This window comes from Schistocerca serialis, chromosome 5, assembly GCF_023864345.2.
Source record: "Schistocerca serialis cubense isolate TAMUIC-IGC-003099 chromosome 5, iqSchSeri2.2, whole genome shotgun sequence".
Lineage (NCBI taxonomy): Eukaryota > Metazoa > Arthropoda > Insecta > Orthoptera > Acrididae > Schistocerca > Schistocerca serialis.
Window position 1 is genome coordinate 483,598,411 of NC_064642.1, and position 15,837 is coordinate 483,614,247.

Below are 15,837 nucleotides of genomic sequence, written 5' to 3' on the forward strand. Positions count from 1 at the left end.
AATTTCATGAAGGATTTATATGTCTGTAAACTGGTATTTGGAGTGAGTGCATCCATTACCTCAATTCTAAGAAGCACAATTTTAAGACAGAGACACGTTAATAGCATATATGCAAAAATAACTGCAGTAGATGCATTCTTGTTTAAAGATATCGAGAGGGAATATGTTACCACAGCCTCCGTCGTGCGTCGATTGATGTATGGGGTTATCATTTATACAGCTTCATTAATCATCGCAACTTTGTGGATTGCATTACCTCAGGGTCGGTTTCTTTCGTCGACACCTGTGTATTTCGGCCATGTCGTAAGGAATATGGTTACCTTGCAGTTTTGTGCACTTAACGTGATACTGTTCAGAAGATTTCAAAAACTGAATAAATATCTTCTCCGAAGTCTAAACTTTTCTACAGAAGATGAGCTTGACTGTATGATATCGTCCTCTGTTAGGATTTATCCAAGGAAAGATATTCCACATAAATGTCACGAGGTATATGTGACAGATCCGCATTCATTAGTCTCCAGAAAGAGATTACATAACTGGAATAAGCGAAATATGATGATTAAGGTACAGCACGTGCTGGGATGTGATGACGGTATTCCGCTGGCTGACTTGAAGAAAGTGCATGACCTCCTTTCCGATTTGGCTAAAACTGTCAATGCTGCATACAGTGTACAAAACCTTATAGAAGTAACAAGTTCTTTTGTGAACATTGTAATCAATGTTTACTTGGTAGTGGCACATTTTCTACGTGTGGGAGTAATCTGGTCTGGTGAATCATCAGGTGCGATTCTAGTGCGGTATTTACCGTGGGCGCTGATGTCGGTGTGGCGGCTGGTGGGCATCGTGTACAGCAGCGAAGTGGTGGTCCAGGAGGCTAACCACACGGAACAGCTGGTCGGTAAGCTGTCGCTGCTGTCACCACTGGTTGGCCGCGTCCACCACACAGCTCTGGAGAAGTTCTCCCAACAGCTGAGATGCAGTCGACTCAGATACCATGCTGCAGGGTTCTTCCTCATGGACAGGTCACTACTGACAGGTTGTGTATCAGCCATCACGACCTACATCGTCATCCTCGTGCAGTTTGCTGACGTCAATCCTAGTAGCAAGTAACGTATATTAGGTTCAATTCCTTAGCTCCACAACATGATCGACTTTATCAATTAGTACTGTGTGATGCTTTATTTCCTGTAGTAGTGTGTTTTTGTTAAACATTTTTAGACGCAATTAGTTTATTTTGGACTGTTTCCTGAATACGAACTAATGAACTCACTGTCTTGTGGCCAAAGGCAAAAATAATAACTACTTCTTCTTCAGCATGAACGAGAGAGGAACAGTATTTCATTATCTAAATAAGTGTGTATCAGGTACTGGGCTGCACTCATCATCACAGTGATTACGTATTCGTGAATGACTGCAAGTGGTTGAATGCCTGTTCTTGAAGACGCTGAAATATTGAGGGAATTAATGCGTTTAATCATCCTCTTAACTAATGTTGTCGCGACAGGATTTGTTAATCGGCACTTTTAAGGAAAATTATCACTTCAAAACCAAATAATGAATTGTTTCTAACACTCTACAATGATGGATTTTTGTTAAGAATGCATCACGTTGTACAGCTACGAGTGATATCGTAGACATGGTTTCGCGTGAAGCCCAAGATTTGCGCCGATTCTGTGGAGATGGATTTAGTTGAGAATGCCCAACGCTGTGAAGTCAATTAGTGTTGACTAAATTTATTAATTGTAAGATAATAGTATTGGAGTCCAGCCTTTAAGGAAAAATGTTTCAGGCGTGTCATCTGCAGAAATGCAAATAATGTACTACATTACTTTCGATTTGTTCGAATAAAATATGCTTTTTGGAACACAGTTGATTTCAGTGGGCCTTCCCGATGCCAATGAAACTATGTGATTCGATAGACCTCTTCAGGTCTCAAACATCTATGGTGTATGTCTGTAGACTGAAGTGACGAATGAAAACTGTACAAAGGTCGGGATTCAAACCTACCCACTGTGGGGCGGCATGTTGATCTTAGGTTCGCCGTCTTTTTACGAGAGCCTGGCAACTATTTTTGTAGTCAACCAGAAAGCGATGGAGAACATACTGTCCATATTTTCCAGTCTGCACGTCCACATTCTCGTCCAGCCCACTGAAAGAAATGTTTCTATTCTCTATTTGCCTAACGGGATCAGGTCTGAAGATTTGGAATTGTAATTGATACATATATTTAGTAAAGTTCCTCACGCACAACATGAAGTATTTATTATGTTCATACTGACAGTAAATCTCTCTATCCTGAACAGCACAATAAGAAGTTCAGAGGCGACCTATATGGTAAGTTCCTACCAATTGTCTTTCGCCCTGACTACTGATACTAAAAAAATACTCGAAATAATAGCTCGCCACAAAAGAAGAAAATAATTGTCCCCACTTGCCACGCAGATTTGTAAATATCACGGACGGCACACTAACAGTTACTTTTGCAAATCTGAGCGATCCAGGACGGTGTACAGTCCTCGAGAGTTCACTATCAATTATTACGGAAAATACGTGTTTTGTCACAGTCTGTCTCTGACGTCATCCGATGCAGCGCGCTCTCCGGCGTTTGACAGACACGGATCTTACGCAGTGGCTGGGTGCGAAGTGAAGTCTAGTCTCGCTGACGCTGAAAAGACTAGCCTATCCTTGGCTCGTGGTGGTGCGGTTCCTGCAAAAGAGAGAAAGATATATTACCACTCTGGTTGATTGGTCCTAGCTGGTATAACCTGAAAAAGAGAAAGACATACTCTGTTTAGGGATTAGTAAAACTTAATCCCTCAGCAGGTCAGGCCAACGCGTGGTTGGCCTGTGATGAGGTTGTTGGCCCAGTCCAAAGATGAGCCGGTTTCGGGAGCGTCCCGTCTTCTCGTAGAAGACGGCGATGGCGCGAAACCTGCCTCGGAGAGGCAGGATCCCGGTGTCCTCGTGGAGTTGGCGCGTCGAGAAGCGCCTCGGAAGATGCACAGCAGTCTACAGGGCGCGGTTCTGTATCCGCTGCAGAGTCACAATGTGAGCATCTGCGGCTTTCCCCCACACCACGGCGGCGTACTCTAACAGTGGGCGAACCAATGTTAGGTTTTGAGATATTAGATACAGTAAATACGTTTCCTATCTGAATTGATTTCCTTACATTTGTTCTCGTTTGTTCTGTAGCATAAGATGAGTTTGTTCTGCAGCATAAGTTGACATTCGCTATAAGTAAAAAGTCCTAATGAAATGAAACTTTGTCCGTTGGTATCTGAACCCTAATCCGTATTTTTCTCTGAGTTACAACTTTATCGCACAACAACATACAAAATAATCATCAGATTTACCAATACATATGTTTCTTTTTCCTAAACCGCTGACAGTTTCCCTGAAAGCACTGATCTCACCAAGAGTGCTGAGAGACCATGTAAGTACAGAACATCAAAAATATTCTCTAAATATCTTCAATTTATGCACAAAACAGTTTTCTGTTTAGCCAAGGCTATGATATTTAAACTTTTAATACAAAATTCTTCCATGTTTTCATGAAATGTTATGCAGGATCAAAAAGAAAACAAAAATATAGAAAAGCAGGCAAAATGGTTTCATTGATGTGGGTTTCACTAGCTTCATCATTATTATGATTACTAAAACAAAACTCGTTACACTCATTAAACAGCGGCTTTAGGATGAATTAAGAATTTTGTTTCGTTAATTAGACAATGTAAGAAATATGTAACAGCCTGGATTTTTTTCTGTAAATTCTGTTAGGGGCATGAAAAGTTATTGAAAATTTGTTTGTTTCATGATACTACAAATACTTTACAGCCAAAAATTCTCCATGCAAAAAGTACTTGTAAGTGACACACAGATATGGTATAACTAGATGTAATCATGCACTGTCAAATGTGCTAATTACAGAAAAAATAATTTCAGCAGTGAGGAGATAAATAGAACAAATAAAGGATTGCCATCCGTATTACGTCCTTCATTTTGCAATTTTCGATTGACGATTAAGGAGTGTTTTCTAATGAGGAGTGTGTCTTATATTACCTCATTCAGGAAACGTAGTGCCGTGAATTCATTACCAATACGTTTCAAATTTCCGTTACTTTTTTGTAGTATTTTTTCATGTAACACAGTGCTCATGCAAAATTAATTCTGGTGCTGCATCTTAAATCTCTTTCCTTCCTTTAAGTATGATGACAGCACTTCATTATTGTAGTTCAAACACGATCTGAGACATTAAACATGCTGCTCATCACACTTTTCAAGCGATACACAGTGTTGACGGAAAGCGCTGCTTTCTTTCCTGTTACAAACAAAATGAATTTTGAAGCGGAATTTGCGTACCCATTCAATAAAGCAGCCTCAAATTAGCCTAATTCGATGTTCGGTTTATTGTTTTATATTAACAGGAACGTTAAAACACGACAAATAAAGAGTACTGCAACAGCGACTGAGCACCACTGTTGCATGGTGGCAGCAGCCTGCATGGACCAGGATGGTGTTTGTTGTTGCTGAAATACTGGTTATGCTTTGTGTTTTAATGTCTCTGTCAGCAGCAATCGATAAACATAATACCACACCAGACTGATTTGAGATCGCTCTATCTAATTAGCATGTAAATTTCCACTTCAGAAATCATTTTGTTTGTAAAAGAAACCAATGCTTTACGTCAACACTGTGCGGAGCATGAAAGACGTGACGAGTGATATTTCTCAGGTTGACTCCAGCTACACATTGCAAAAAAGGAAATGATAAATATCGGCCAAAAGACCAGAGAAAAAGCGCCTGAAGACTTTTAGGAGGGATGCCCACGATAAAAATAAGTACATTCTTAAAATTTTTCTTTGAAAATTATTAACATCATGCGATTTATTTGTCAGTTAATCATTGCATTCGCTGTAACTGAGTCTCAAACTGAGCGACAGACCTGCCCAAATGCTGTTTACTAAATAAAATCACTAAGACAGGACAATGGGGTGATGGACGGCCCTGTTTGGAATCGTGGCTCGATGTAGTCACAGGGTCGTACATCTCTGCTTTCATGACCATCAGCTGAACTCGCTGCAAGAAATAATTGTAATCTGCGAACATTCAGTCAAACTGTCCAAGACTGGTAAGTAATACGAATTTTTAGAATAAAACAAGTGGCAATAAAATAGAATAATGACGACAATAATAATAAGATAATAATAACGATAAAATGGTTACATTCTTCTGGTTAACAAATGTAGACGACACTAGAGGATTCGAATTGAATGATGTGGTAACTTTGTCGCTCAGTCAATGCAACTAAATTGTTAAAAAAGGCGGTGCCACAATAATTCACTTAAACGTCAAAATCAAGTAACTACAGTATTCAAATGCAGTAAAAGTTAAAAGCCAGATGAAACGTTCCTTTTGTCCATAGTCGAAGCTTCTGCGGCGTCACGTATAATCGTAATCGTGCCACAAAATTATTTATGTTTTATGCTGTCAGTCCCGCGTACTTTTATCTTTAACATGACACATTGCAACACGTCTCGAACATGTTTTGCTCATCATAAAGTGTTAATATTTACAGATGTTATTTTAGATAAAATGTCTTTGTCTAAATTAACCCTGAACTGTTTTTGTTCGCTGTTCTGCTGTTGGAATGGCTATTGGGGCAGACAGAAATCGAGGTCCAGTTTTGTCTTCTGCGAGCTTGGTGCTGTGCCTCTTGCTGAGAGTTAAACTAAAGCGATTTTGACGTCCCAAAGCTTCATCTGCGTCGTCGTCACCCTGGAGATGCTGTTGTCCAACATAATACTATTGCACTGCTGCATTGAACAACAGCTGTGCCAGTGTGGCAACTATGCAGATGAAGCTTTGGAATGTCAAAATCATTGGGGCACCAACTACAACAACGAGAAACAACAGCTCCACGCCAGCTGAAGTCAAAATTGGACATCGTTTTCTGGCTACCCTTATAGCCACTCTACCTGCAGAACAGTGAACAAAAGCAGTTCAGATTAGAGATTAGATTAGATTAATACTTGTCCCATAGATCGTGAATACGACACTTCTTAATGATGTGGAACGTGTCAGGTAAATAGAAGGTGTCTATACAAGATATAAAAGGTGTCTATACAAGATATTACATTACACAAAATATTACATGTCACTTAATATTTTTCTTTTTTTAATTTGTTTCTTTTTTTGTGGGGGTTGGGGAAATTACCCACTTACTATATGCAAAAATTCATCTAATGAGTAGAAGGAGTTGCCATTAAGAAATTCTTTTAATTTCCTTTTAAATGCTATATGGCTATCTGTCCGACTCTTGATGCTATTAGGTAAGTGACCAAAGACTTTCGTGGCAGCATAATTTAACCCCTTCTGAGCCGAAGTTAGATTTAACCTTGAGTAGTGAGGATCATCCTTTCTCCTAGTGTTGTAGCCATGTACACTGCTATTACTTTTGAATTCGTTCGGATTGTTAATAACAAATTTCGTAAGTGAATATATATATTGTGAGGCTACAGTGAAGATCTCTAGCTCTTTAAATAAGTGTCTGCACGATGATCTTGGATCAGCTCTAGCACTTATTATGATTACACGCTTTTGTGCAATGAACACTCTTTTACTCAATGATGAGTTACCCCAGTTAGTTTAGGCTGTCGGTTTGTCTTTAAGTAACATCTGAATGCACAAATGTCTGATGATGATGAAAACATGCCTGAAACGCTTTACTTTATGTTAAATAAAATATGAAATAAATAAATATGTATGGTAGCAGACTTTTTCTAAACACACACAAATATTAAAGTATTTTCTCGCAGTCGCTTGCTTCCCAAAGGCTGAAAATACACTGCCTGTTCTCCAATACATCAACAAGCCCCACCGCCACACCTCCATCCCACCGCCACACCTTCACCTGCCCATGTCAGGCAAAATTTTTCTGCCTGACTCATGTAGTACTATCACCGTCAGAGGATGGTATGGGACTACAAGTCCCACCGCCCCACCTCCAAAGTGAATTGCAGTGACGCAGTCACTGCCCTGTGGAAATTTACTGCTTCACCAACACAGTTAGACCGTAATAGACCGGTGATGCTGTATTGTAACATATCACCCCGGACTACAAGTCCATATTAAAAAAAAAAAAAACAATACATCAAAGCGCACTCAAAATGTCAGTAGATGCGCAGATGGCAGGGCATGCGAGGGGAGAGTTGTAGTGGTGGGGGCTGTGGGCAGGCGCTGTAGGAGAAATGCCGAGCGTGGAGGGGAAGTGCCATCCTAAACTGAAGCCTACAGTTACATTTTTTGTAAATACGAGGGTGAGTCAAATGAAAACTTTAAATTTGTAATAACAAATCGAAATTTCGCGCTGTTATCCTGTAAGTTGGTAAACATGCTACAAACATCGCACAGAATGGCCTGTAGGTGGCAGCATAGTGCAGATGCACACATACCGTCGTAGTATAAGTATAATGATGGCCGCCTCACTTGCGACTAGCACCAGGGAAGAACAGAGTTCTGTTATTCGGTTTTTACGTAGTGAAGGTGTGAAAACTACTGAAATTCATCGACGAATGAAGGTTCAGTACGGTGATGCATGTTTGTCACAGCAGCAAGTCTATGAATGGAGTAGGAAGTTCACAAATGGTGTGACTTCAGTGGAAGATGCTTCTCGTCCAGGTCAGGCACAACGAGTTGTGACTCCACAGAACATTGCAGCAGTTGAAGCTATGGTGAAGGAAAACCGCCGAGTGACACTGAATGACATTGCAGCATGTTTGCAGATTAGTCATGGATCAGCACACCAGATTGTGCATGGTGTGCTCCCGTTTCACAAAGTGTCTCCAAGATGGGTGCCATGGCAGCTGACTCCTGAAATGAGAGAACGATGTGTTGATGCTTGTGAAGAACTTCTTCGGCCCTTTGAACAAGAAGGTGATGGCTTCTTTGCAAGAATCGTTACTGGGGACTAAACCTGGGTTCACTTCCACCAACCGGAAACGAAGAGAGCGAGCAAGGGATGGCGCCATTCCTCATCACCAAATCCAAAGAAGTTTCGAACAGAACCATCAGCAGGAAGGTTCTGCTGACTCTCTTTTGGGACGAAAAAGGCGTCACTTTGGAGCATTACATGCCAAGAGGGACCAGTGTCACCAGTGCATCATACACAGATCTCCTAAAAAATCATTTGCGGTCTGAATCAAACCAAAGCGACGTGGATCGCTGTCAGCAGGTGTCATTTTGTAACATGACAATGCAAGGCCCCCCTTGCCCGTACAACAGTTGTAACAATCACAGAGCTGAATTTTGAGTATCTTCCTCATCCACCATACTCACCAGACCTTGCCCCAAGTGATTTCCATATGTTTGGATCACTCGAAGACGCAATGGGAGGAAAGAAGTTCCGTTCTGATGAAGAGGTACGCCACGCGGTGCATGAGTGGGTGCGCGGACTACCAAAAGAATTTTTTTCTAAAGCATTTTATGCACTTTGTAAGCGCTGGAGGACTTGCATTGAGCGTGGGGGAGACTGCTGAAAAGTGATACAGCTTTGTACGACTTCTGCACAATAAATAATATTTAAAAAAATATTTAAGGTTTTCATTTGACTCACCCTCGTTTTAAGCCGGGCGCTATCACACTCACACTTGCATGGTGACTATTCAAAAAGATCTGTCACCTGTTTTTGATTAGTATCCAAAAAGAATTTCGTCGAAAATGCAGTTAATTATTTTCGTCTGGTTTTTTTAAACATTCGTAACTTTCAGAGAAGTGTCACGAATGGGGAATTTGGACAAAACCTACACAGTTCTCTTGTTTCCATATTAAAATTTGCTTCTTTTTGTCAAAGGTCAGCGGAATTAACACAGTCTCAAGTCACTAGTATCTGTGCAGACGCAACTGCGAGAGAATTCTAAAACAGTGGTTATTTAAGTTTGTTATGGTCAGCAACTTATGAAAAATCACATCCTCAGTACAAAATAAACGTGTAATGACTGCACTTAAGTTGTTCCAAAACCCAAAGCATTTCTCGTTTCACCAGCTATCGATGGCCCTGAAGAATTACAGCCTGCCATCAAAAAAGTCTGTAGTTAGTGAATTAACACGGTAAATAATGATGTTTTGCACAATAACAATATGACAAAACTATCCCCTCTTTGCGTGCCATCATCTGCCAAAATGTCATTTCGATACCTCAAACCATTTATGAAATTTGAGAAATGTTGCAGCTATTTCACTCTGACTATCGTTGGTGCTGTGCGATCGCTAATGAGTGCGCTACTTCAGATCAGTTTTCTCGAGAATTATTGACAGACACCTCCACTCAAGTCTAAAGAAAAATCCAATACGTTAGCTAAAATTCATATGCAGTAATACACTCCTGGAAATTGAAATAAGAACACCGTGAATTCATTGTCCCAGGAAGGGGAAACTTTATTGACACATTCCTGGGGTCAGATACATCACATGATCACACTGACAGAACCACAGGCACATAGACACAGGCAACAGAGCATGCACAATGTCGGCACTAGTACAGTGTATATCCACCTTTCGCAGCAATGCAGGCTGCTATTCTCCCATGGAGACGATCGTAGAGATGCTGGATGTAGTCCTGTGGAACGGCTTGCCATGCCATTTCCACCTGGCGCCTCAGCTGGATCAGCGTTCGTGCTGGACGTGCAGACCGCGTGAGACGACGCTTCATCCAGTCCCAAACATGCTCAATGGGGGACAGATCCGGAGATCTTGCTGGCCAGGGTAGTTGACTTACACCTTCTAGAGCACGTTGGGTGGCACGGGATACATGCGGACGTGCATTGTCCTGTTGGAACAGCAAGTTCCCTTGCCGGTCTAGGAATGGTAGAACGATGGGTTCGATGACGGTTTGGATGTACCGTGCACTATTCAGTGTCCCCTCGACGATCACCAGTGGTGTACGGCCAGTGTAGCAGATCGCTCCCCACACCATGATGCCGGGTGTTGGCCCTGTGTGCCTCGGTCGTATGCAGTCCTGATTGTGGCGCTCACCTGCACGGCGCCAAACACGCATACGACCATCATTGGCACCAAGGCAGAAGCGACTCTCATCGCTGAAGACGACACGTCTCCATTCGTCCCTCCATTCACGCCTGTCGCGACACCACTGGAGGCGGGCTGCACGATGTTGGGGCGTGAGCGGAAGACGGCCTAACGGTGTGCGGGACCGTAGCCCAGCTTCATGGGGACGGTTGCGAATGGTCCTCGCCGATACCCCAGGAGCAACAGTGTCCCTAATTTGCTGGGAAGTGGCGGTGCGGTCCCCTACGGCACTGCGTAGGATCCTACGGTCTTGGCGTGCATCCGTGCGTCGCTGCGGTCCGGTCCCAGGTCGACGGGCACGTGCACCTTCCGCCGACCACTGGCGACAACATCGATGTACTGTGGAGACCTCACGCCCCACGTGTTGAGCAATTCAGCGGTACGTCCACCCGGCCTCCCGCATGCCCACTATACGCCCTCGCTCAAAGTCCGTCAACTGCACATACGGTTCACGTCCACGCTGTCGCGGCATGCTACCAGTGTTAAAGACTGCGATGGAGCTCCGTATGCCACGGTAAACTGGCTGACACTGACGGCGGCGGTGCACAAATGCTGCGCAGCTAGCGCCATTCGACGGCCAACACCGCGGTTCCTGGTGTGTCCGCTGTGCCGTGCGTGTGATCATTGCTTGTACAGCCCTCTCGCAGTGTCCGGAGCAAGTATGGTGGGTCTGACACACCGGTGTCAATGTGTTCTTTTTTACATTTCCAGGAGTGTATATTATGTAATATGCACGAAACGCAGAATCGTAGCGCCCCCTACTTTTCATTGCAAACATTTTCGAATTTCGCGCAGCGTCTTATTTCAATGTTAATATCACCACAACTATGCCAGTTAACGAAATGATGGGCATATCATAATAAACCTGGCATATAAAGCTACAAGTAAAGCAAAAATGAAATTTTTTACTAAATAATTTCTGTAAAATCGTTTGAGAAAGGTGCAGGACGTGCGCGTCGGTTCTGTCATCGCCGAACGGCTGCAAGGAGGCAAACGCTTGTCGGCTTCCCCTTCTGAACAAACGAATGAACTCGCCCAGCGCTCTGGATGAAAACTGGCCACTATGAATTGACCACAGTATGCTGTGAGACCTACATTTGAAGGCTGATCCACACCTACTGACCGTCACATGCAAAATGGCCAGCACCGACTGTTCACTCACGCTTTTAAGCCTTTGGTTTCCCCTCCAAAATTCGCAATATACTTAAAGTATAGAAAATGGACCACTATTCAGAATATACGTAAGCTACATATCTGACATGTATGTTAAAGGAAAGATCTTTCTCGACATTTCCCATCAGATAATCCTCATTATTCCATATCTAAATGTGTAACGATAACCAAGTGAGACACGAATTTTGTACATATTCACTTAAGACGAATAAGAAAGGAAAAGTTGCCAAGACATGTAGAACTATAAAGTTGACCTGCTCATTGAATGGGTATTTTTACACTCCATCCACTGGCGTTATCAATCCTTACATGCAAATTACCACTCTCAAATGACGAGCGTCTTTAATATAGGCTGAATTAACAATTAATTAAATAAACAAAAAATCAAGTAATAATCTAGACATATGTTACTTGATTAAGTAGGGAGATGTGTAAGGAAAGCCATGCTGAATTCATTTATTATATAACCAAGGAGAATACGATGGTATGATAAATTTATATAATTAAAAGATTATAAAATACCTAACAACACAATAAATAATACATGTATCAATGTATGACTTTCAGTCATGATGGTAGGAGTACTAAGCTATCATCCAATATCTTGTTTGTCATGATCGAATGAAGCATTCGTCAGTTATTAATTTTTATTGTTTTTTGTGAGATTATTCACTTAATGTACTACCCAAGCCACCCCTGCCTGTGAACCATGGACCCTACTGTCAGTAGCGTGGCTTGTGTGACTCAGCGATACAAACAGCCTTACCGTAGGTGCAACGACAGTGGAGGGGTAACTGTTGAGAGGCCAGATAAATGTGTTGTTCCTGAAGAGGGGAGGCAGCTTTTTCAACAGTCGCAGAAGCAACAGTCTGGGTGACTGACTCATCTGGCCTTTCAACATCAACCAAAACGGCCTTTCTGTCCCGGTACTGCGAACGGCTGAAAGCAAGGGGGAAATTACAACCATGTTATTTCCTGAGGGCATGGAGCTCTACTGTATGGTTACGTGATGATGGCGTCCTCTTAGATAAAATATTCTGGAGCTAAAATAATCCCCAATTTGGATCTCTGGGCGGAGACTATTCAGGAGAATAGGCGTTCTAAGGATAGGAGCATGGGATGTAAGATCCCTTAATCGGCAGACAGGTCAGAAAATTTAAAAAGGGAAATAGGTAGGATGAAGTTAGATACATTGGGAATTGTGAAGTTCGGTGGCAGGAGGAACAGGACATCCGGTCAGATGTCCAGGGTGAAACGCAGAAATGGATTCAATAATGAAAAAGAGAACTGGAATGGCGTGTGAGCTACTATGAACAACATAGTGAACGCATTATTGCAGCCAAGATAGACACGAAGCCCACACCTACTGCAGTAGCACAACTTTATATGCCGACTAGCTCCGCTGATGATTAAGGGATTGAAGAAATATGAGATGAGACAAAAGAAATTATTCAGCTAGTTAAAGGAGACGAAAATTTAATTGTGATGAGGGGACTGGAATTCGATAGTAGGAAAAGGAACAGAAGGTAAAATAACAGACGATTATGGACTGGAGGAAAAGAATGGAAGAGGAAGCCACCTGGTAGAATTTTGCAGAGAGCAAAATTTAATCATCAGCTATACATGGCTCAAGAATCATGAAAGATGAGTGTATTCGTGGAATGACATGGAAACACCGGAAGGTTTCAGATTTGATGTAGAATGGTAAGAAAGAGATTTCGGATCAGATTTTAAATTATAAGAATTTCCAGGGACATATGTTTATTGGTTGTAGATTAAAATCGAATAAATTCCAAAAAGGTAGGAAATTAAGGAGATGGGACCTGGATAAGTCAAAAGAACCAGAGGTTGATGGGAGCTTGAGACGGAGCTTTAGGCAACGGTTGATTAGAACAGAGAAAAAGGAGAGAAGAATTTGACAGAATTCTAAAAGACGAAGCCGAAAAAGGGCCTTGGGAATAGACAACATTCCTTCAGAACTGCTGATACCCTTGGGAGAACCAGGCATGTTAAAACTCTACCATCTGGTGTATTAGGTAAATGGGACAGGCGAAATACCCTCAAACTTCAAGAAGAATACAATAATTTCATGTCCAAAAATGCAGGTGCTGATAGATGTGAATACTACCAGAGTATCAGTTCAGTAAGTCTTGGTTGCAAATTCATAATACGAATTATTTATAGAAGAACGGAAAAAGTGGTAAAAGCCAACTTCGAGGAAGATGAGTTTGGATTTCGGATATCTAGGAACACGCAAGGCAGTAGTGACTCTACGACTTATCTTAGAAGATATGTCAAAGAAAGGCAAATATACGTTTATAGTATTTGTAGACTCGGAGAAAGCTTTTGACAGTGTTGGCTGGAACACTCTCTCTGAAATTCGGAAGGTGGCAGTGGTAAAGTACAGAACGTTAAAGGTTATTTACGACTTGTACAGAATCCAGACAGCAGTTATAAGAGCCGAGGGGTTGAGAGAGGAGTGACACAGGGCTTTAGCCTATTCCCGACGTTATTCGTTCTGTGCACTGGACAAGTAGTAAACCAATGAAAAATTTGGCGTAGGAATTAAAGTTCAGGGAGAAGAGATAAAAACTTTGAGATTTGACAATGACATTGTAATTCTGTCACAGACAGCAAAGGGCAGTTCAACGGAATGGACCATGTCTTGAAAGAAGGATATAAGATGAACATCAACAAAGGCAAAAGAAGGATAACGGAATGTAGTTAAATTAAATGAGGTGACGCTGAGGGAATTACATTAGGAAGAGCAGTAGATGATTTTTTCTATTTGGGTAGCAAAATAACTTATGATGGCCGAAGAAGAGAGGATATAAAATGTAGACTGGCAATGGTAAGGAAAATGTTTCTGAAGAAGAGAAATTTGTTAACACCAAATGTAGATTTATGTATCAGGAAGTCTTTCCTGAAAGTGTTTGTTTGAATTTTATCCCTTTTACAGAAGTGAAATAGACTATGAGCAGTTTAGAACAAAAGAGGACAGAAGGTTTTGAAATATGATGTTACAGAAGAATGCTAAAGATTAGGTGAGTAGAGCGCATAACCAATGAGGTACAAATGGAACTGGGGAGAAAAGAAATTTGTGGCGCAACAAGACCAGAGGAAGTGATCGGTTGACTGGACAGATTCTGAGATGTTAAGGGGTCACCGATGTAATGCTCGAGGTAGGTGTGTGCGTGTGATGGGCAGGGGTGGGGTGGGGGGGGGGGGGGGGGGAGAGAATGAAAACTCGTAGAAGGAGACCAAGAGATGAATAGAGTAAGCAGACTGGGAAGATGAAGGTTGCAGTAGTTATTTAGAGATGATACCTAGCTTCTGTTGCTTTCGTGATATTCATAATATTAATGTCTGAATACATGTACCCCCATGTTGTGAATAAGCTGATGTCATTCGTTTTGCACTACAATGAAACTGTGAGTTGCTACTGATTTTCGAATTATTTCAAAGTAGCCACGTTCTGCCACACTGTGAGCGACTCCATCTTAGGACCTAATCACACATTGGTCATGCTTTCAGAACCTGACTTGCGAAAAACCATTGATTACCTGATTATATGTCACTAGGCACTCGCAAGTCAGTAACCACGTGACTCATCGTACCGACGCAGACGTCACTTTTCGCCTCGGCCTTAGCCCTGAACCAATACTTACAATCACATGACTCAACAGTTTTACTTGGCTGATAGCTGGCCAGCAAGTGCATCATGTTACAATTTTATCGCTTGGCCGGTCCTACAACAAAAATTAATTAGTTGCCATCGTCACTTTATCTTTCCCAATCACTATATTTAGTAAAAGTTACTCTATTCCAGCTTTGCCTACTATCTACAGTATTTCTCTCAATTACTGAGCACATAAAATTGAGGAAAACATGAGTCAGATTGAAGGCCAAGTGACTAAAATCTCTTTTCTTCGATCTTCAATGGATCCATACAGTCATATAGAAATGCCTAATTTAACGAAACGAGCTTCTAGAAAAGGAATACTATCGTCAGTCTGAAATTCAGTCTATCAAGTACTTTCCTATTACTTCTACAGTAAATCACTCGAGATTATAACTAACTCTCGCTATGTATCACACAGTTCTCCAAACATAAGACACCGAGCGAGGTGGCGCAGTGGTCAGCACACTGGACTCGCGTTCGGGAGGACGACGGTTCAATCCCGCGTCCGGCCGTCCTGATTTAGGTTTTCCGTGATTTCCCTAAATCGCTCCAGGCAAATGCCGGGATGGTTCCTTTGAAAGGGCACGGCCGACTTCCTTCCTCGTCCCTCTCTAATCCGATGAGACCGATGACCACGCTGTTTCGTCTCTTCCTCCAAACAAGCCCCCCCCCCCCCCAAACATAAGACAAAATTATATCCCGTAAGAGACCATTAACGTTTCGATCAACCTATACTCCTTTCCCACTCTAGTTTAAATTCTACGATTTTAGTCGAATTTAGTTACTTCATTCTTCCCTAAAATTACCGAAAGTTACCTCTGATCGGAACTCCATGAAATAAAAACTGAAAATAATCCCCAGAAGAGATGTTATCGAAGTTCAAATGTGACTTTAAAGTACAC

General features: G+C 41.9%; 1 protein-coding gene across 1 annotated transcript; it reads left to right on the plus strand.

Annotated features, from left to right (window-relative positions):
• The first annotated feature begins 552 nt into the window (after positions 1-552).
• LOC126482014 (putative gustatory receptor 28b) lies at positions 553-1,110 on the plus strand. Its single transcript, XM_050105982.1, has one exon. The coding sequence runs from the start codon at positions 553-555 to the stop codon at positions 1,108-1,110; it is 558 nt and encodes a 185-aa protein (XP_049961939.1).
• The last annotated feature ends 14,727 nt before the right edge of the window (positions 1,111-15,837 follow it).